Here is a 22887-nt window from a genome sequence, read left to right as displayed (position 1 = left end):
CATGGCAGCCAGTGCTATGTTGCCATTTTTGAATAAAGTCCCTCTGTACTGTTTTGTTTCCGTTGTTACGTCGGTGTTGTTTCCTTCATTTCTGTTCCTCACTAATTTCCTTTGGTATTCTTTTCCCATATCCAGGCCACTCCTATGAGAAGTTACAGGTGAAAACCCGACTAGTCCTGGCGCCTCCGTAGCCAGGTGGGCAGGAGCAGCAGTGCGTAGCACACGCTTCTTGATTAGAGCGGGGTTCGAGCCTGTGACCACCAAATACGGAGGATGCGGATAGGTCAGGGAATGACCACCGCATATCCCCGGAGTAATATGGCCTTAGTTGCTAATGCTCCTAAAACCCAAATAACAACAACAACGATTACTTCTTTGAGGTCCCCGTCGATGGCTATGCAAACACAGCGTACTTCCAGAACTACGTGCGCCCAGTTGGTAGCAAATTTCTATACCACTGGGACACACTAATAACTATACACCAACAGAATCAATTGCTCTTCATTCACGACAGCTACTGAATCCTAAACACATGGTAAAAAAATAAGACCAAGCAGTAGTTATACCTCCATCAATTACAAGTACTCCCTCTGTCTCGACATAAATCAGCAAGGAGAAATCTCTGAACTGTTTTGGTTAGGAAGAAATGGACGTATTAGATAAAGAATCAGCAGAGGCGCCAGTCCTGAAACTCGTTGTGCAGCAAGATACGGATACAGGCCGTCGTTCCGAGGTAAAAAAAAAATATGAAGCAGACAAATCAAAAGGCCATCGAAATTTGACAGAAGAATCCACCCAACCTAAATAATGGCGAAGTTGTATGGTGGAAATATTCGTGAACTACGTCGTGATATGAATGAGGTCAAAGCTTCCTTATACGATTATGAGCCAGGCTGCCAACTCTTAACGTCTTTTTATGTATACTTACAGGGGAGGCATAAAATCAATCGAAAACATGTCATATGAAACTATTAGATGAAACACCACATGGAAGATTTGCTATTGTTATATGAAACACAGGAATATTATAAATTTCAGTGATTGCCTAATTTGTAACAGTTTGTGGTAGGCAGGTCACCAGCTCTTGACTTGATTGCTCTTGACTTTTCCCTTTTGGAACAATGAGAAACAAACTTCGTTGCATGAAGAACAGTGGAAATGGGAGATGGAAAGCAGTAGGTTACTTCTTATATTACAGAAAAGTTAAAATATAAAAATTTCTTTGATTTGTGCCACCTTTCGATGAGCTGTACAGTTATACTATACAGCTCTTTGAAAGGTGGAATAAATCAACGATTTTGTTTAAAATTAAAACAAATACTTTACACTATATTAAGAATCACAAGACAATTATTCTTTATTCTCTTCACGCAGTATTCAAAGTAAAAATAGTGCATCACCGAAAGTATGTTTTACAGGAGTGTAGATTCATGCGTAAAGCAATCTTGTTGCTTTAAAAATTGAAGGCCCTCCCAACTAAAATCAAGTTGTCTGTATAGCGAGTAAACTCTGGGAAAAAATCAAACATTTACGCTTTTCCGCACTTTTTGTCCCATTGAATGGTATGAAGAGACCATCCCTTTTGTTTTGTAAATGTGTTGGCTGAAACCACTAGATGACCTTAATTTACGTTACACCATTAAAACAGAATTTTAAGGAAAAAATGAGACAAGGAATATTAGGGTCATGATGGGGTACTAAACCATCAGAATCACGAAAAACGAACGTGTTTTATATTCAGTCTGCGTTATAATATAAAGGTGATCGCCCATAAAAAAAAAGTCTTAATATGTAGCATCAGATAGCAGAAGAGTATTGTGAAAGGCTGAGCTACTAACCTCCCAAAAGAGAAGTTCACCTGCCTACCTATGGGGAGAAGCAAGATAATCGCCCTTATGCGTTTCTCTTCTTACTGTCTCATCGAAGCAAGTGACAAGTGCTAGTGATTATTTATGCCTCAGAAACACATTGTGACCCTCTGATAAGCGGATATGGCGCCTTCCAGTTTGTGGTGACTCATTATCGCGGAAATATATGTTCCCCATAGTCTCCGTAATACGGTGCTATATTTCATTGCCTTGCGATGAATACACGAGCATATGTGCTCTGTATATAAATGCACTTCTCTGTGCAGTCGAAATGATGCCTGTGTTCTTGAAGAAAGATGATCGCATACAATACATCAAAAGTTTCAAACGGAGGAGCAGAATAATTCTGTATTTTTAATGGACAAATAGAATGTGTGCGTTCCATTATTAACAGTAATCGCTGTAGTTTTACCTCCTCTGCTCTTATATGGCCGAATTGGGGAAGAAACATACGAAATTTATTTAACAACAAACTTCCGGTTGTTATTAAAGTTAAGAAGCATAAAATAGTTTTCATATAAAAACTTTATATGAAACCTTGAAAGAAAATTTAACGATAAAAGTTAGGATAATTGCATACAACATTTATATCAATTTTCCGTTTCCGTCAACATTTATATCAATTTTCCGTTTCCGTCAACATTTAATGGCAACATTTTTATATTTTATTTTAAAATATGCTCACTTCATGGTTTATTTTCTTGCTGTCCTATTCCAATTTGGTTTTCCGCATATTCATCGATTTTCTACACAAAACTTGAGTTTCCATTAGTGTACAATGGAAGGCTTCAGGCACTTCATGGTTTATCCTTTTAGATAAATGAAGCATTTTACGCCTACTCTTCTCTAGGCGGAAAAAAAGTCAAAGAAGTATTCGCTACTCAGAGGTCATTCATTATGCATTTCAGTTTACCCCATTCTCATGTGATTGAACAACCAGATTTCAAATATCACCGGTACAGTATGCATTGTCATTCCCACCGAAGCGGAACTTATGAATAATAAAGCTTATTTCCATTCACTCATCAAATCACTCATCACGCCCAGCTGACTTAGATCGGAAAGGTACGAAACTGAATTCTGAACAGAAAGAAATATTAAGACAGATGATTTCGTTAGAAATGCATGAATTGTTTAATAATAAAATTGATATAAACTAGTTAAATTATATATATATATATATATATATATATATATATATAGTATGCATGAATAGGAAATGTAAAGAAAAAGGAAAAACAGGAATTTCACCTGAATGCGCAAAGCTGCAAAAACAGGATACAAAAGTATATGGATGAAATTAGAAAGAATTAATAGAAAATACAAAAATTCTTTCTAATTTCATCTATATATATATAGATATAATATATGCAAACGGACTACATGCGATAAATATAAACAATAAAAGTAGGGTTTAATAGTGGATGATGGAATCCGTACAAATGGAATTGCGAGTGGATCTGATTCATCGGTTCTGATTGGATTTTATTACAGATGATCTTCAGATATGGAAATTCAGGGCAATGCATCTGTAATGCTACTAAATAACACTGACTCGAATCTACAAAACGCGTTTATTATAGACAGGGCACACTGAAAATCCGGAGGAGTAGAGGGTATTGTTAGGATATTTGGGATTATTATATAGCGTTATAATCACAATGACTAGATCCAGGTTTTATTCGGCCTGCAGCATCTGAGTAAGAATAAACCTGTTTTCATGTCTGAAATCACAATTTGTCGGCCATAAAGATAGAGAGGGGCAGTTCCACTAGCAAATGACCCAAGCTTCAGATGGTCTGATTTCGCAGATACTCGTGTTGACGATAATGACCTAGCTAAGTCATTCCGGATGTGAATACTCTACGGCATATGCTGTTCACAAATTAAATTTGAAACTCTGTGGGGAACCTGAGCTCATGCGCCATCCATTTTGGTGTTATTTTAATGAATGCTATCCACTTTGTCAGGTGGAGAATATTTAAATATATACGCACTTTAGAGAACTCTGTATTCATGCCGCGTACCCGTTAACATTAAACATTACAACCCATTAATTGCCAATCGTAGAAAAAATTATTCCTATCTTTCACGCTCGGAAAAATCCTTTCCTTATTTTTAAATTATATTTAGTGATATTTTTGTTAGAAAGCTGAGATTTAATTGTTACATGGATATACTTTCCAGTCGTGCAGTATGTCTTAAGTGAAATAAGACAGCATCTACATCTATTGCGGATAAAGTCACAACAATTATACAGTATTCACTGAATATACCCACCTGATTTATGCAGCAAAGATCTGGACGTCAGTAGCACCCACGATTAATGTTTCTGGCTCCTCAACTGTGAAAACCGGAAACATGGGATCCCACTCCTCGTCCATACCACAGCTATGACCTTGGAAATCCATAGCCTCCTCTCCCTCATTCTTTAGATTTTTATTAAAAAAAAAAGTTATTTTAAAAGGTCAGTAATGTATTTTTATACATAACTTTACAAATAAATAAAGAAAAATTAGCGGAAATAACTTTCACTAAAAAGAAAATAAAGAACCACATTCCTGCCATAATAAATGCTTCTGAAACCAGGAAGGTTTCTCATCACAAAGATCTCGTGTTAACATGGGACAAAAACCTAGCATTCCTCCCTCATTTCATGGACTCAAGAAACAAGTACTTCTCTGCCATGTGGGCCATTCGGAAAGGTTTTGTAATGCAAATTTAATCGTTCAGTATGTCCACAAATGTATCGTCCCACTTATGTACGCATCAGTGATTTAGTCATCTTCCCCTCCCTCCTACCTGAAACTCTTGGATAATGCCATAATAAATGCTTCTGAAACCAGGAAGGTTTCTCATCACAAAGATCTCGTGTTAACATGGGACAAAAACCTAGCATTCCTCCCTCATTTCATGGACTCAAGAAACAAGTACTTCTCTGCCATGTGGGCCATTCGGAAAGGTTTTGTAATGCAAATTTAATCGTTCAGTATGTCCACAAATGTATCGTCCCACTTATTATGTACGCATCAGTGATTTAGTCATCTTCCCCTCCCTCCTACCTGAAACTCTTGGATTAGAATACTGGTACCTGCGATAGTTGACCTCGGCCACGAGGAAGCCCTTCACAATCTCCAAGGCGGTACTGTTCTCAAATTTGAACATCCCACCGTGGAAACATTCCATCGTTAAACGGAATATTATAACCCTTATTCAGCTGTTTACGCACACTTTGGATGCCCACGGCATTGACAACATCTTATGCGACAGGAAAAGAAGAGACCAAAATTACAACTTTATACAGAAACGTACTTCAAAGCCTAACATGTATTTCATACATGTTCCCCTCCATTGTCATCAATTTCTGCGACATCCTTCAAAGAGACTTGAAAGTAAAATGTTTTGAATACAGAAAACAAATCCTAGTCGAAACCCTCTCTGCGGTTCAATTATGACGCAGCACGAGCGATTGCATGGTTGATTACCACTACAAACCAGAAACCCCACGTCGTCTACTGACAGGGTTAACTCGGAATGCTGTTTTCTTCCTGGGATGTGCCAATGTCCACTTTTTGTGATGGAGTTCAAAATGGACCTCAGACTTTTTCCTACTAATCGCATTCATCAATTTCTGTTCATTTTTATATAATTAATTTGATCTAATTTACTGTTGTTGTTATACATTTATTTTTCTTTTGTTTGTTCGCATAAATCTCATATTTTATTATTGTTATACACTTAATTATTTACTAATGATTATAAGACTGAAGATCAATACTCGTAGAGTATTTATCTTCAGTCTTATAATCAGTATTGTAATTACTGACTTGTCAGTAATGTAAACGCCCACTAGCACTATATTGTCTAGGGGTGAGATTATAATCTCCAACTGAATAAATAAATAAATAATAAAACTTTACAGTATTTTTAAAACTGATAAGATATGGCAAAAGCCACAGACAAAAATTTCTTCATTGTATATTCCTCCAGTTTTTTTTTTTGGGTTTTTTTTAAATTCGATATGGTGGAAATTTAACTCAATGTTTCAAAAGCCTAATTGAATAATCTAAGATACTTATGTTGAATTCCCTAATTATAAATTAAAAGTAATGAGCAAAATGCAATACATTTTATGGAAAATAATACATTGAGAATAAGCTATAAACGAGATTTACCATTTAAGTAGACTTTCAGTAAATTTTATTATGATCCGTGTCTGTTTATTTCCTTTTTATACAGCTATTGATTTAATCATGAGAACATTGCTGGTTATTTTCATATTTAACGTTATTTTAGAAGTAACTAATGCTTTTTTCGCCAGCTTTAAAACACATGTGAAACAACTGTCTATAATGTTTGTTGAAAATATAAATAGTTTCTCTTTAAATGAAGACTGAAGTAATTAAATAATTCGCCTAGGACAATAGGAATTCATAAAACAAATGTGTCGTCAACTTAGAACAGGAATTAAAAAACTGCAAGTTTCGAAATAAACTGTAAAAAGAAATATACTATAAAAAGACTCAACTTTTTATAGAAAATAATTTGCATAAGAAAAGTAGCATTCACAGAATAAGACGAGAGCTGGACTACGAGTATTTATCAATCGGCATTGCAGCCACATCTTTATCAAACATTGAAGACGAATGTGCTAAATAGTGTTGCTTGATAAAGATGTGCTAAAATGCTCATTGATAAATACTTGCCATTGCTTAAATAACATATCCGCAAAATTACAGATAATGTTTACAAAATATGCTTTTACGAAAGATGTTTTTACGTTTCACATTTTATCGTGAAATGAGAGAAAATCTGAAAGCTAAAAATATTCTAAAAAGGAGCTGAAAATTAACTTTATCGTGTCATATTTCTCAAAAAAAAAAGAGGTAAAAATAAGACCTGCAGAAAGGGAAAATAACTAAACTAAAAGGATTGAAATACGTTTTGTTTTCTAAAATATCGAATTACCTATAAAAATCAACCCGATGGTTTCTTTTTTTTTTTGAAATATATATAAAAACGATACAAGACTGCGCTTACTTTTTATCTCTACGCATAAATATATTTATTATTTAATAAAAATTCGATACCCTCCTCGTCTTCGTTACTTTTTTTTTCCCCCTCGTGCTCTGCTCCAACTGAGACAAAGCTGCATTCGTTTCCATGGCAATAAGGACGTCTTGATTACTTGGTGATATCTCTATGCAAGTGAAAAAAAAAAAAAAAAAAAAAAAAAAGCAAACTTCACTCGAATGAGCAAAGTGTCGTTAGCACAAAAAAAAAAAAAAAGAAAAAGGGTAATTCTGCAGTTCTTTTAAGTAAAAGCGAGGGAGAGTGCATTGTGCCACGGGTCGTGTAAAGCATGTAGTGCGCGCATTTCTTATGACATCTTCGCTCCCGTGTACTCTGGGAAAATTTGAATTTCCCGTTTTATTTTGCCAGGACGTGTGACAGACACAGGCCAATAAGCTGTGACACGTGCGGTTTCTCCGCTAGCAGAGCGATGAGATCTTTGTTAGGTAGTTCACATGACCGATATTTGTGCATTTTTACCGTGACGTAACAACGGAATGCCCTATCGAGGCCAGAAAATGTAAGACACAGATAGAGAGAAGCGCAGTTCGAGGGAAGTCGGATCACAGTGCGGAAGAGTGCCGCGCTAGACGGACCGCAAGAATATATTGACCACACATCTCCCGTGCGCCTCTCTCTCTCTCGAAACGTGACGAGGTTTCTGAAAGCCTGTCTGCGAAAGCTTTGTTTGCTCTAGCTTCGATTCGCTGTTGTGACCCGAATACGAAGTTGATCTTAAAAGGCTACTTAAACACCCTGTCACCACGGATAGAAGGCACTGTTTTCTTAGAGCGGTACAGACAACGGGAGGCAGCAATGAGTGTCTTGGTCTTATTCCTGATCACTATCGGAGGTAAGCGCGTTGTAATCTAATCTAACTGATTATAACTTGTGTGAGAGCCAAAACCTTTTCCTCTGTAGTTGTGATGTGAAGCGTATTTTAAAGAGCGGAGATTTATGATCACGTCTTAAACAGTAAATGAGGTTTGAACGTAATAGCGTATTAAGTTGTAATATTGCAGTTGGAGAGCGTCGAGTTAAGGGCGAGTTTTCTGTTATCATTTCTCGGAAATTGCACGTGGTTTTAGGATGACTCGTAGCGAGCTTGAAGGGGCGCAGTAAGCTGTGCGATGCATTTTGCATTGTTATTCTTTTATATGTACGCAGCCAGTTAACTAATGAATATAATTGCTAATAACAATTTAAAATAAATACTAGAATCTGCTTCACTTTGTGAAAGAATTGGTGATTATTTATTTAGATATTAGATACTTAGTAAGTCAGGAACTTTCAGAGGACAATAAGCAAAAATCTACAGCTGTTCCCGAAGAAAAAATTCTGATTGTTTTAAATATGTCTTTAATCTAGTTTGAAGCACATCTGCATGGATTGTTTAAATCAATATTTTTCGCTTCTGTTTTTTTATGTCATTTTGGTATTATTAAAAACGCATTTCATGGTTGTTATTGAGCATCAAAATATTGTAAAAAAATTGCGGAATTAAATGTGGAATATATTTTAGTATAAAATGCCAGTTAGAAAACTTTAGCGTGTTAAAATTAAACTAGTTGCTATATTTAGTTACTACTATTTTAAACATTAAGTATTATTCACCTCTGGCAATACGCATTACTTTAAGAACGGAATATAGTCAAATTTCTTACTGTTAACTCTGTTTAATATCAATACTTACGTAGAGTTACGCTATTTATAATTATAACCGTCTATAATTTGAATGACCACAACACATGTTCTAAATTTTCTAACTTAGCTATTAATGTAATGATTTTTCTAAATGTTTGCATATTTACTGTATATTATTATAGTGGGTTGTATTGTTGAAAAATGCTGCCTTTTTGCATTGAGGCATTGTTTTTTTTTCTGTGAATTCGTTAAATGAAATTCATCAGAATATGAAAAGTCCCTTCTTCCCCCCCCCCCAGGTCTACAGTTTTAAATGTAATTTAATTATGCTAAAAACTGATCTTCGCAGCGTGATCTTTATTTTTTTTAACCGCTTAACTGTCGGTTTTTTTTCTTCTTGCAGCAAAATGCAGAGGGGAAGACGATACAACTAGTCTGTCTTTCATTCAGGAACCTCCAGTTAGTGTGGACTTTACGAACACCACAGGGACTGTGATTCCATGTAGAGCCGGTGGAAATCCCTTGCCAACAATTTCGTGGATTACTCAAGAAAACGAGGTTGTGACTGATGTTTCTTCACTTAGGTACGTTCGAAATGACGGCTCTCTGGTCTTTCTGCCATTTCAAGCGGACGCCTACCGCCCCGATGTACACGCTACTGTCTATCGTTGTGTTGCGTCAAGCACGTTGGGATCTATTGGTAGCAGAGACGTGCATGTGAGAGCAGGTGAGTAATTACATATACCTGTCTGTGTGTGGATTTCGTATATTAAAGTAACGTGTATTTCCTTAACCATTTATTTTCCAAAGGAATCTCTGAACAGTATACTTATTGCTTCGGAGGAATGGCACAAAAATACTTACTGAAGATAAAGACATGTCTATTTTTATGTTATTGGAAGTGCCGGCGCTTCTTAAAACATAAAATTCGGGCCGTAATAACTCACGTAAATATCTGACAGAGACGATCGTTTTGTTTTTACGAAGAAGTGATCAATTCCTTTGGTAACAAGGGCAAATATTGGATATCTGACATTGTTATCAGACTCAGTATAGCGAGAAATTCCAATATACTATGGCCGCTACCTCCAGTAGCAGAAAAGCTGTACGAGCGAAGCTTTATAAGCAAACCTGAATTGTAGACATCAAATATCTATAAACAACCCTTTAAACATCACTTTTCAGTCGGAAGAAAGTGATATTTCATTTTTGTTTTTTTTTTTTGTTTTTTTTTTTAAATTCTATATGAACTTCTACGGATCAACTGCTTAAAGGTTTTTCTACTTCAGTGGTTCTCCGCATATCATCTCTGCTACTGTTAAAGCCAATATTTTTAAAAAGAATGGTAATGGTTATAAAAACTCAACCGAAGTGTTTGCGATATGTTTAAAGCTACTTTCGAACGTACCTTAGATGTCTAAATCTCACTATTATTCACGTGGTTGTCATAACTGGATGTTATGTGGCCGTTTTATTCTTCTCACATAGAGCTAGGAAGATTCAAGGTACGTGACCATTAGAAAGATGCCATCGACACGTGACTGTTTTATACTATATTTATATTTAAGCATGAAAAAGACTTACGATGGCAACAACTATTTTTATACCTCAAAAATGGGGACCAGCGGTAACTGTAAATTGGACCGGCCAAAGGGAAGGCTGAACTAGATGTTGAAGGGGTCGATAACTGAACTGAAATAGAATTTTAGTAGAAATGCTAAAATTTCAATTATGAATTGACTTTAAATACCAAAAATATGAAACTATTAAATAAAATAAAACTAGAGGTTGCAGACTTCTCTTTTTCTTTCGTAAAGATTCTACCTTTCCGATTGCCAACTACATGTTTTGTAGATGTTGTTGGCGCGCCTTCTGCTTATCTTTGTGCATAGAGAAAACTTCACTATACCAAAATACGCCATATTCTTTGTCACTGTGGGCTACTCAAGATGGATAAATTTAGTACCAGCATAAGCAACCACCTAAAATTCCTGTCAGTGTCATTGCCTGAATCACACGATGATTCCATCAGTTTGTTGAGTTGGAAAATTATGCACTTCTGCGCTATACTGTCATTCCATCAAGTCTAGAAACTTTAATCTCTTTGGTGAGTGTTTGAGAACTACTGATATCTGTACCAATTACATTAAAGAATAAGTAAGTGTTTGGTGTTAACGGAGATTGCTATTTCTCTGAATTTTCGAGCATGAATATGATAATTTTATGTTTAGTTCTGATATTAATGCATTAGGATGGTAAGAAGACAATATAAAATTTGTCCATTTCATAAATTGGTTTATGTAATGAAAACTAATTTAAAGGGAAAACTAATTTAAAGGGTATACTATCGATTTTGGGGGAACAGCCATTTACTCTGTTACCGTATGACATACATACACCCTAGAGGAGTGTCACAATAGTAGTTTACGCGTTTCCGGATATGTGATTTAGTATATCGCGAAAAATAAAATTTTTTAAAATGAATACATTTACAGTTGTTGATAAAACCAGAAGAGAGAGTAATACATGCACACTGACGGAAGAGCATAATGGAATTGATGCTTCGTTTATATATGTCATCACATTACAAAATATAAAAAAGCACTGTGGCAGGAGAATACTTTTCCTGATCGCATGCCATATTTCGATATCTGGAAATATTTCCCAAGTGAGTTTTGGTTCACATTTGTTAAATCGTTTGATCATAGCTACGACCATCTAATAACAAAACATCCTACCTCGTACCAATATTTATGTTTAATTGACAGAAGCTGCACAATGTTTTTGAGTAACTCAGAAAGAATTTTACACGAAGCCTCTTCATACATATCTTGTGAAAGGACTTTTCCACAAAACAAAATAAACTCCACTAATCGATTGGCCTGTCAAAATTCCCAGCGAGGAAATTAAGATCTGGTTGGGTTAACCAGGACCTTGTTGTTCTCGGGAATTTTTGGTGTATTCGTTACTGAGGCCATAGTGCTCCAGCTGCTATAGTACTTTCGTCCATACAGTTTATTATTATGTACGTGTGTGGTCATCGGCCGATTTGCGTATTCTGACTAAAAAAAAAAACTAAGAATAACCCGGTGTGGTGGGGGGAACTTTATTCCCTTCGCCTAAATTGATCAATACCGAAAGGAGGAGAAGAAAAGGGGAAGAACTGCATTATCCCTATATCCGATTGATACTTTCAACTAAAATTGCTACACAATGAATAAGTTCTTTATGAAATCCCATTCTGAAATCGAAAGTAGGACATATCGTAGTTTTATTTAGTTTTTTGTTTTTTTTTTTTTTTTTTTTGCAATAAGACCACACAGTTAGAGGACACACAATTTACAAACTTGGTGGTGAAGAGAAATTACCAATAATCTGTTACTTTTCGAGGATGCAGGAAAATTTCTCTTGTGTGGTTGTCACTGATCAATCATAAAAAAACACCACCGCCATATCAGAATAGAATTATAAATAGTGATACTTATTATTACTATGGATTTATAATAATTAAAAGTTTATATCTTTTCTTGAAAATATTAAAAGAATACTTCTGTATACTTGCAATGTAAAAAAAAAAAGTGTGAAATTGATTCTGTTATTCTTAGTTGTTAAATTTCCTTAGAAAGCATCTTATTAATTTCTTAAGGGAATACATTGTGATTTACCTAGGCGTAAAAATCCAGCGACAGAATACGCAGGGGACAACTTTTCGATGGAACATAATATATTGCATTAAACCCCATTTTATATTAAAAAAATACGTCATATGTGCATTACTATAAAACTACAATATAACAAAATTATTTGAATATGCAGTGCTGTTTATGTCATGACAGAATAGAAAAGAAATTGTATCAGCCAGAAAGGTTTAATTAAATCAGCAGAAACGAAACAAACGATGACAACAAATACGTTTAATATTTGCTAGCGTAGTTTAAAATTGTATGGCATATTCGTGGAGAGGAAACAAATAAATCTACTGTGAATGCCAAATCCAGTAAAAAATTAACGTATGGATTTGAAAATGGCCGTGATGTTTTAAAATAATTCGAAGAACTCAGAATTGTATATGAAATGACATCAAAATAAGCGGCGACTGTCCACACAGAGCTGGAATGAAGGCTTGCCTTCAAAATAACTTATAAAGGATGAAAAAAATATATTGCACCTTCTGGAAAACACAATAGGAACTTGTTAGATTGCAAAATCATGAATACGTCACGAAATATTTAAAATTAGGATAGAGTACTGAGATGGCGGAACCGGATTTAGAGACAAGTTGTTTATCACTTTAGCCAATAATTTGCTCATGGTTACCAGTTTGATTAGAGGAAAGATGGATGTACCTGAAATTAATGAGATAATTTAATGCCGAGTCGCTGGAAATAGAATTCGCACAAGCTTACTGTACCTATTGAATAATATGTTCCCTGGAAACACACTAATTTCTTTAAACATCCTGTGAAATAACCCGGTCAATAAAGTATATTTAAAAAAGCCTTGGAAACCACCTTCTTGAAAACCAGCTTGTAATGATATAACTGAATACTAAAGACAACTCTGCTAAAGCAAAGTTGAGTACAGTACAATGCAGTGTGATAATACTGAAAGAGAACAAACATACTGTAAACAGTAAACGTAGAACACAGTCGAAATAGGTTTTGGTAATTGAAAAAATATTACTGTAATTGATATATTTTGAGTGCAAGCGCTGATTATATTTATATTTTCCATGCTACGCGCTGCACATATGACGGTATTCGAGTGGTCAGTGTGTAAAATATAAATAAATATGCATTTATGGCAAATACAGAAAGCTCATCACAGCACTAGGCTAGGGGCATAAATTCAGTACAAAGGAGATAAATATTAAACAAATACATAGCAGAATTTATATATACATTAACAATGTACATGAATTATAATGATAATATATATATATACACACAAACACATAAATCGCAAAATATCACATCTGGCTCTCGGATGCAGTTACTGTATACTTAGGGCAAGGAATTTCTTGATGGTAACTTAAGCAGCACCGGACCAGATTTCGGATGCTTAAGCCAGAATGGGTAGGATGCATCTCTGAACATAATTTTTTTTTAATCTTGAATCGCTGCTGTCTTGTTTTATTAGCCATTTTGCTTTTTTTGTCAAAGCCAACTCCTAGGTCTCGTGAGCATATACATTTGGAATTGAAATATCTGCAATTTTAATTTCTATGTGGTTTGCTTTTTTCTGTAAGGAATAAGTTATTTGAGCAGATTTGTTTGCATTTATAGTCAGATTGAGATTCTTCATATACTTGATGTTTCCACACATCGGTATATTCGCATCATGGCTAACCTTGGAAACGTCATCACAGGATTTGGAAATAATAAACAACTTTAAATCATTGGAATAAGCCAGCAGGTTTGGATATTCTTGTAGATGTGGTTCTAGAGATGCTAAAAATATAGTACTAGAGAGAACACCTCCTTGAGGAATGGCTGTTGTAGTTGTGACGAGAATATTATTGGTATTAATGGGGAAGAGGAGATGTCTGTGATTTAGACTGTACTGTAGATATGATATAACCATTGTGTCAATGAGGAAACGATTTTTTAGTATTTCAATGGCTTTCTTGTGATCAATGTTGTCGAAAGCACCTTTGATGTCTAAGTAAAAGACATCACATTGTGCTTCATCCTGAAACAGTTTGGATGCGCAGAATGATGCTTGTTGTTGTTGTGGAACGCCCTCTAGGACCAAAATGCATGTTGACAGGTGCATTAGCGAAGATCGCATCCTGAAGATATGGCAGCATGGTCTTATCAATTAACTATATGTAGATTTGCATCGCGTAATACGGTAATATTCTTTTAGTCTATAATTTAAGCTTCTCTGTCTCCATCGTCCTGAGCAAATGAGCGAAAGTATAAAAAAAAAATGTAATTTGAACTTTTTAGGCCAGCATCAACACCTGCTGGCGGATAAATTGTATACGTACTGAATAACTGGTTATTGAAACTGTATACAATTGTAACTAGTGCACAAAAACTGCATAAATTGTCTTTAACCAGAGTCCAGATAACAAATATAAGTGCTTTTCGCTTTCTATTTCCGTTTCCATCATTCTTTTAGAAACCCAGTTTCAACGGAACTCCAATATACAGGGTGACTATAAAGTATTCTCCTGACTATGAAGCTCCATTAAAATTTTATTGTAAGAGATATTGTAAAACGGTTTGCTGCACTTAATAAACCAACTCGAAGATTTCTTTATTACACAACACCTTTGGTAGTACGCAAAATTTCATTACTGTAGCCGATGTCATTCCAAGCATCACCTGAGAAATGAAAGTCACCTCCTGTCTGTTCGATCTGATCTGGTCTTTTAACTCTGTGACGTTAACTTTTTTGCATACACCTTGTCATTTTACGTAGCCGCATACAAAGAAATCCAAAGAGGTGATATCCAGGGGCCATGGAATGGGACATTCCCGGCTGATCCCTCGATTAGGAATTTGAATTTTTTTTTTTTTTTTTTTTTATGGAAGATATCGTGCACATACAAGCTGCACTGTAGTGGTGCCCCATCTTGCTGATAAAACACATGCGGCTGCATATTTTCTGGCTGAGGTACAGAATACAATTCGAGCATATCTAAGCAATTTTCGGAGTGCACGGTGTTTTCGTGGAAGAAAAATGGCCCAATCGCCTGACTGAACAATAGTGCCCACTACACGTTTACCCTGGGACTATCACGATCTGAGTGGGGATTATCAGATCCCCATATGTGAAAATTGTGTCTGATAACTTTACATGTGGTGGAATGTCGCTTAATCACAGAAAACGATATTTTCCAGAAAGTTCTCATCTTCACCTATACGGTTGAGAATGTGAACAGTGAAGTCCTCTCGTTTTTTTGCCGTATGGCATAATTTCTAGGACGATTTGCATGAAGTTTCAATCTTTTGCGAATCACCTTGTGCATTGTTGCCTGCAGTATTTACAGCTGAAGTATTACCTAGTGGATAGTTTGTAGTACTTCGGTTAAACACTTATTGAATTTCCGAAATTATATCTACAGATACACTAGTCCTACATGCTCCTTTATTCTGCAGCACACTGCTGGTTTCTTGAAACTGTTTAAAGAAACCGGCAGTGTTCATCAATTGATGATTCCGTAGGTGGATCTTTCTGGAATTCCATTGAAAACGTCTTCTTACAATCAATACAGATTTGTACCCCACAACTATAACACGGACATTACTTTCTCCTGCACTGCCGCCATTTTATTGCTGTACTATCGCAGTGCTTGTTGGGATGAAGATGACACCCGTATGAGAAAAAATTCATTTAGTTGCTTTGATAACTGAAGCAAAGTATTTTAATCGCGCTTCATAATCATGTGAAAAATTTATTGGCACCCTGTGTGTACTCCAATTTATATACTATATATATATATATATATATATATATATATATATATTGTAGTACACACGCACATGTATATATAACAGTAATATATATTCATACATTAATTAAATAAAAAATATCCGTAACGGAACATTTTTGGAAACACTACACTTGGATCCTTTGGAGTACCTCAGAGTTTCGCGGAACATAGTTTTTGAAGTGAAACTTCTTTAGGCGCGCTCCGGGCAATTTTCACATGGGAATAACTTGCGCTCTTGGATTGACAAAAAACGAAACGAAAATGCGAGAGTAGTCATAAGTAAACGTATTACAGGCACTCTGAACAGGCAACTATCGTACTAGACTAAATGCTCCGTTCCCTTGTGATCACCAAAGTTAAGCAGCGTTAGACCTGGTTAGTAATTTGGAGGGTAACCATCTGGGAATACCCGGCCTTTCTTTTGTTAACCTGTGGAAAATATTCTTCCGAATTTCACGTTTCACTGAATTTTGTCAATTGGTAAGGTAATAAGTGTAAATCTGTGCTATGTATCTTTACTTTTATAGCCTGCGGATAATATATCTCCTATTTTTGCTTATTAGAATTGCCGTTAATAGAATTAAAATTCAATTCCTAAACGTGATCACAGTGACCGGCGTTTACTACATATCGTATAGTGAACGGTATTTTTTTTTTATGGAGTGTCCATCGTAAACTGATTTATTATTATTATCATCAGCCATATGGTGCAAGGAAGTCTGAGGCTTATGCTGCACCAGCAAAAAAAAAAAAAAAAAAAAAAAAAAATTCTGAGTTACCCAGAGAGAGAGAGAGAGAGGTGTCACCAAGAAAGAGAAGAATGATGATATTCAGCTGAGGACTCTGGTTGTACCAAGCCATAAGCACCAGATGTTGAGCCCCTATAAATTAGAGATCCACTGCAGTGAGCGTTGTAAGGCGTATAGCGCACTTACATGTGCAATGAGTCCGTGGACTGACAAAAATCGCTAAGAATATACGTCACGAAATAATTCATCCCACCACGATCGTACCCCTCCGTACCAGGCATGAGCGACGCATGACCCAATCAGTACCCCTACTGATTGCGTCATGTTATTTCTTTCGTCATTCTCCACCGTATTTAATAAGAACAAAAAGCCGGAGAAGGTCCATTCACATCTTCAGAGCCTTACATCTCCCCAGAAATGTTAAAGTTAATTTGGAAGAAGTCATGGAAGTTGATACTGCAAATGAAAACGAATCAGTCCTCGAAGCCCAGTCGTAAACGAAAAGCGAAGAAGCCAAAACCGACTGCCAGAAATACTCCATCAAATCGTTCAACCTGTAGCGGGCGTAATGCACAGCAGGGGCAGCAACAGGATTTTAAAAAATACTGAAGCATCCACGCACATTCCTGGATAATGATTTCGGTTCAGTCTGTTCCGTGTGGGATCGGCTTTGGTTCAAGAACGATGTGAAGATTGTAGCAGCTCGAGGTGACGCTCTTCTTCAAACAGTATTTCCAAATGAGGATGTAACCACCTGATCTTTGAGCAAATCTTCTGCTTAATGGATGCCGTATCCCATTTAGTTTTTTTATGCAAAATTCAAAAGAAAATGAATGGGCAAGGTCTGCGATTGTAGCCACAAATAAGGTTTAAAAACTAGCAATAGCAGGTGCAATGAATCCATTTTTAGCTTCATCGGGCGAATTACTCTTCGTACTGAGAAATTACCAAATTTGAAACAGTTAAATATATAAATGAACGCACTTGTATAGCACACTCTGGTGTATACACTCAGATCATTGATGTACGCAGTAAAAAGATGGGGAAGATTTGTTGCGAGACAGATAAATATGAAATTTTCAGAAGTTTCGGTGGTAATTATTATAAGCTGCGACAGTACGATGGACTTGTGTACTTTCTTAAGATAGTTCGCATGGCCTCAGCATATTTTGACGTCGAAAGGAGCATGATACAATGTGTATATTTGTGATTCTATAGGATACGAGGAACACAGGACTACTTAGACATCTACCCAAGTGCGTACAAAACTTCGTTTGTAAAAACCTACCTATCAAGAACTTATAAACAAAAGAAAGGAGTGCTGCAGTGATAGTCTTGATATGAATCTTGATAGCCACATAGTTTGCTCTCAGTATCAATAACATCACTCATAACTTTTCACCCACAATGTCAAATGCAATGCATGGGAATTATTTCAATATATCCTCCCGAAAAAAATAAAAAAAAAAAAAAAAACAATTACAATGTACATCAACAATATTAATACATGGGCCCAAAAATGGATTTAGAATCGTGCATAAGACAATTTGCAAACCTCTGAGAAAAAAAAAATTCTACAACACAAAGACAATCCCAACCATCTAATCCAGTACTAAATCAGACAGCAGGTAATCGACGTAGGAAAAAAGAAAAAGCATGTTTTTTTTTTTCCTGAATTCCAGAATCAGGAATATCACGAAATTAAATAGCCGACAGAACAACAAAAATAGCTATAAACTTATCAGAGAGACAGTTCTCTTAATACCGTCTAGTCATTACAAATCAGTAAAAAAAAAAAGTCATAGTCATAATCAGCGTCCAACAACTGTTGCAAACCCACACGAATCAATCTTTTTCAGATAAAACCAAAAATAAAATTGAACGCTAGGCGACTAGCTCTCGAAAAGTTAAGTATTAATCTTTTTTTACGAGACTGAGGGTTGGTCATATTTGTATCACACATGCCTTCTTGCTAAACTGAAGGTCCCTATGGTTCCAGAGCTGTAAAACAGTCTAACCAATTAAGCGCATATTAGTGGAACGCTCAGCATACGAAGGCAAAGAAAAATGATCTTTGCTTTCTGCTACAGAGAACACCACAATGCATGATACTAAAAAATATTCTGGACAGTTGAGAACTAACATAACAGATTTCATACACCAAAATCAATTTATATCAAAATGTAATTTTATTGTCTATAGGCTACAAAATTCCGTTGGATACAGATGTATTTTATATATATATATTGGATATTTCCATATTGGATCCGATTTTAGCTTTAGTAAGTAATGAAAAGAATCATCTTCAAAAGAATCACATACAGACGCCTTATCCTAATACGCCTATAAATTATTAAAAAGTCATTACACTAACAATTTCTTCCTGAACTCAACTGCTGAAATCTGACCCTTCTCTTTAGGTAAAACACTCGCATTGTTTACATAATTACGAGATATCTGAAATAAGTTGCTTGTTTGTGCAAACAATTCAGGCTCATTATCTTTTCTGAAAGGCGCGTATGCTACATCTATCGAAATAACTATATGGCGTGATAAGTTTCAATGTTGGCGGACTGCCATTAAATTGCGTATTATCAAAATTATGTGAGTGAATCGCATTGAAATCTGCTGACAGAATATCACTTCCGAGCTTCCCTATGTATTACCGAGTGCTCTGAATGCATTCATTCATGATGATGAAAGGACACTACACAAATCGTAGCGGACGTGGTTGAGAAGGTAATTGGAAAAAAGTTATTAAATCACGATTTTTTTTACTCATTGTTATGTAAATACTTCGCATATGGCATGCTTATTATTATCTTTATTTTATTCTAAGAGACACCCACTTACGGCTATAGACTAGGGGGAGGGTGCACATTCAGATATACAAATATAAGTTTTTAAAATAATTAAATGCACATGGCATAATACTTTAAGAGTTTAGTATCTATATAATATCGGTGTTTAGATACACCATAGACACTCTTAAAAAAACTACTTTGTAGTTTTTTTAAGAGCCTACCCACTGATGATAGGCCAATAGCCTTGAAACATGTCTGGGTGGTGGTACTCACTGAGAATAAGTAACAATAGTCTTCTCTATTAGTGAAGCGTTACTTATTCGAGGTAGTGCAGTATCATGGCAACTCGTCGTGAAGGCAGAGCACAATATGAGAAAGAGCAAATGATGCCCACAACAACTACTTTGTAGTTTTTTTAAGAGTGTCTATGGTGTATCTAAACACCGATATTATACAAATATAAGTTATACATATAATTATCCACTTATAATCTATACATATCATAAAAATACTATGTCTTAATAAGTTATACAAATTATACATTGTCTAATTACATTATATATAGCATTGCCTTATTTATATATGACAGGCAGATAGATAGCATAAGCATAATCTGTACGTTTACAAGAAATAAAAAAAAAAAATGTAAAGAATGTTCACATCTACACGACTTATTAACAAAAAGATAACAGGAGTGCCAAGTTGGATGCTATATTCCTGCCGAAACTTTTATGCCATTTGTTCTGTCAGTATAGCTTCACTCTTCGAAGTAGCGGCATCCATAATGATTTAGCACGTTTAAAAATAACAAGCAGGCCCAACGTAGCCTGGAAGAGAGTGCACATGCGTTTGAATGGACCGTGGTTCAGTCTCGCTTGACTGTTAACGATTGCAATCTCCGTCGAAATAAGTTATAAACTCCTCGGGCCTAGCGATCGTGCCCCTCAATACGAAGAGAATATATACGCCTCAAAGTAGCCGGGCGGTTAATATGGAAGTGAAGCACGTGTTCAAGTTTAACTTTTAAGAGTACATTCGACTACTAAATACGAGTAATGGTCGAATTCGTTGTGAAAGTGATTAGTTGTAAACTGCTCTTCGGTTGTCTCGCACAGTTGCGGTCCTTAGTAGACCTGTACAAGCGTTCCTGCGCAGGAACGCTTGTACAGGTCTACTGGAGTGCGTAGATGATAAAACTGCACAGTTATTTTGACCTGCACAGGCGACTGGAGGAAATATGAAAAATCATTCGATTTGCCTGAAACGGAGTGGCCTGTGCAGGCGAAACGGAGCGTGTGTAGTGACGTGGCAGGCGCACTGCCAGATTAGGGGATTTCCCTATTCGACTATCATTAATAATTCCATAAATTCTATGAAAAAAAATTCACTATTAATTTTGTCGCCGATTAATAAAAAATCTTCCTGGATTAGAAGTAAATTTTAACTTTGAATATCAGAGTGTCAATAAATATAATTTATAATAACAGCAATAATAAAATTCATTACTATATTATTTTATTAAATTTTAATAAATCTGGGAGATTTTTCTGAGAATTTCGCTAAAATTATTGTCGAAAATTTAAGATCTTCGTAACTTCTTCCAGTTGCAAGAAATCTCAGAGTTGCAGTTAATCTCTCGTGCGATGAAATGGCCAGCCTCATAACAGTATCGTTTTTTTTTTTTTTTTTTTTTTAATTACTGGAGTAACTAATGAAAGAAGCTCTAAATAAGTTTCTTCATTCATCCACAAATAATTATGCCAATCTTTAGGGGCCAACTGCAATTTACTTAACAAGTTCACGTGTGAATAAACTTCTTTTTTTTTTTTTTCAACCATTCTTTGCACAATATATTACGTTTTATTTTACGTTTAAAACTCTTCGTTGCAAATATTAAACCAACTATTGCTAAAACGTCGTCTGTCGATGCCATGGTCAGCCGACTGAATGAATGGTGACAGGTGTGGATGCACTATGGGCGTCCGGTAGACCCGTACACGCGTGCCTGCGTAGGCGTAACTGACAGGTTTACCTGAACGCGGTAGCGGCCTTAATCCAGCAACGGTGCTACCCTACTGCTTAATTTTGCTGCTTTCAATAAAAAGTATAATGCAGTTGCAAAACAAAAGTCAGAGGACGTGCAGTAATGAACCAGTATCTATTAATGATCTCTACTTTTGATCTTCAAAATGGATCAAGCAAACTAAATGCTGATGACATTCTTCCTCTTTTCAATTTAAACATCAATTTAAATTGAGAAAGGCAGATGTGTGAAAGTGTTCCTTTAGCTAGAATTGATTGCCAAAATAACTTTTCTAGTGTTGTGTTCCTTGAAAGTGGGTAGGTTGAATAAATTTACGGAATAGACAAATTGTTGGAAGGAATGGACAGAAGTAGATAGTTTTTTTTTTCCTTTTTGCCGATACTGTATAAGTTTGCTTCTTTGCGTCATTTGACGCTACTTAAAAAAAAAATCTAAGTTAGAAATGTGTAACCACGAGAGAAAATATTCTTTCTTTGCTCAGTTAAGTTTTCCTAATTGAAGGACGTGAGTTATGACTTTTCTTGCCGCAATGCCCTTTCAGGTGCTCAGAAAATGTTCTAGTTCCATATAACACATACATCTGTGACGAATGTGGCCAAAAATTGTGTTCCGCGGAATCGCACGTTATCAGCGATATTATTTCATTAAAGATACTGTAATACGTTTATGGATATAAATGTAATTTGCTTCAGACGTCTGGGTTACATTGAACCGAAACTACTGCACTAATAATAATAATTACATGCTGCTACGAAAACCCATGTGGAATTCTAAAGAGATTACATACTTCTCTACAATTAAAAATAATTAGGGCGGACGGATGACAACTGCAAGGACAGTGATAGATGTTGCAAGCTACTATATGAACTTTGTGTTTATCGTCCAAGCTGATTACGAAGAATTTCGATAGCAATCCACGTCTAATACAATTATGATTTGTCTAGCTGAAAGGAAACAACAGTAGTCTCCTGATATGAAATTAAAGAAAAACATTTTCTCGTAAAATATTAGAAAAGATTTTGGCTTAATAATGCTGTTGTTAAAGAGAAAACGTAGACAGTAGTCTTGATCATAGAATCCATGATGATTATTTCATTACTTATATCAACTAGTATAATACGTTGTACAATATTTTTAAACAAATGACTGCTTAGAGATATACATTCCACTAATCCAGATTGCTTTGTATTTAATAAATATTTGAATAACGAATTTTTCTTTTATAATTTTTTATCTCATTTGAAAAGTTCCAGTTGACAAA

The 22887-nt window shown here is 35.6% G+C and overlaps 1 protein-coding gene across 1 annotated transcript in view; it reads left to right on the top strand.

The window, feature by feature from the left end:
* Positions 1 to 7383: 7383 nt before the first annotated feature.
* The window catches only part of LOC150084465 (cell adhesion molecule Dscam1-like), a 421339-nt gene continuing 405835 nt past the window's right edge, over positions 7384 to 22887 (top strand). The window contains exons 1-2 of the mRNA XM_090376247.1: positions 7384 to 7794; positions 8989 to 9312. Of these exons, the coding sequence (XP_090232373.1) occupies positions 7758 to 7794; positions 8989 to 9312 (361 nt within the window). The 5' untranslated portion in view covers positions 7384 to 7757. The remainder of the gene's footprint in view (positions 7795 to 8988; positions 9313 to 22887) is intronic.

The sequence above is a fragment of the Mastigoproctus giganteus genome, chromosome 6, assembly GCF_048544385.1.
Source record: "Mastigoproctus giganteus isolate SK-2022 chromosome 6, ASM4854438v1, whole genome shotgun sequence".
Taxonomy (NCBI): domain Eukaryota; kingdom Metazoa; phylum Arthropoda; class Arachnida; order Uropygi; family Thelyphonidae; genus Mastigoproctus; species Mastigoproctus giganteus.
The sequence above is the reverse complement of the archived record's forward strand: the minus strand, read 5'-3'. Positions and strand labels throughout refer to the sequence as shown.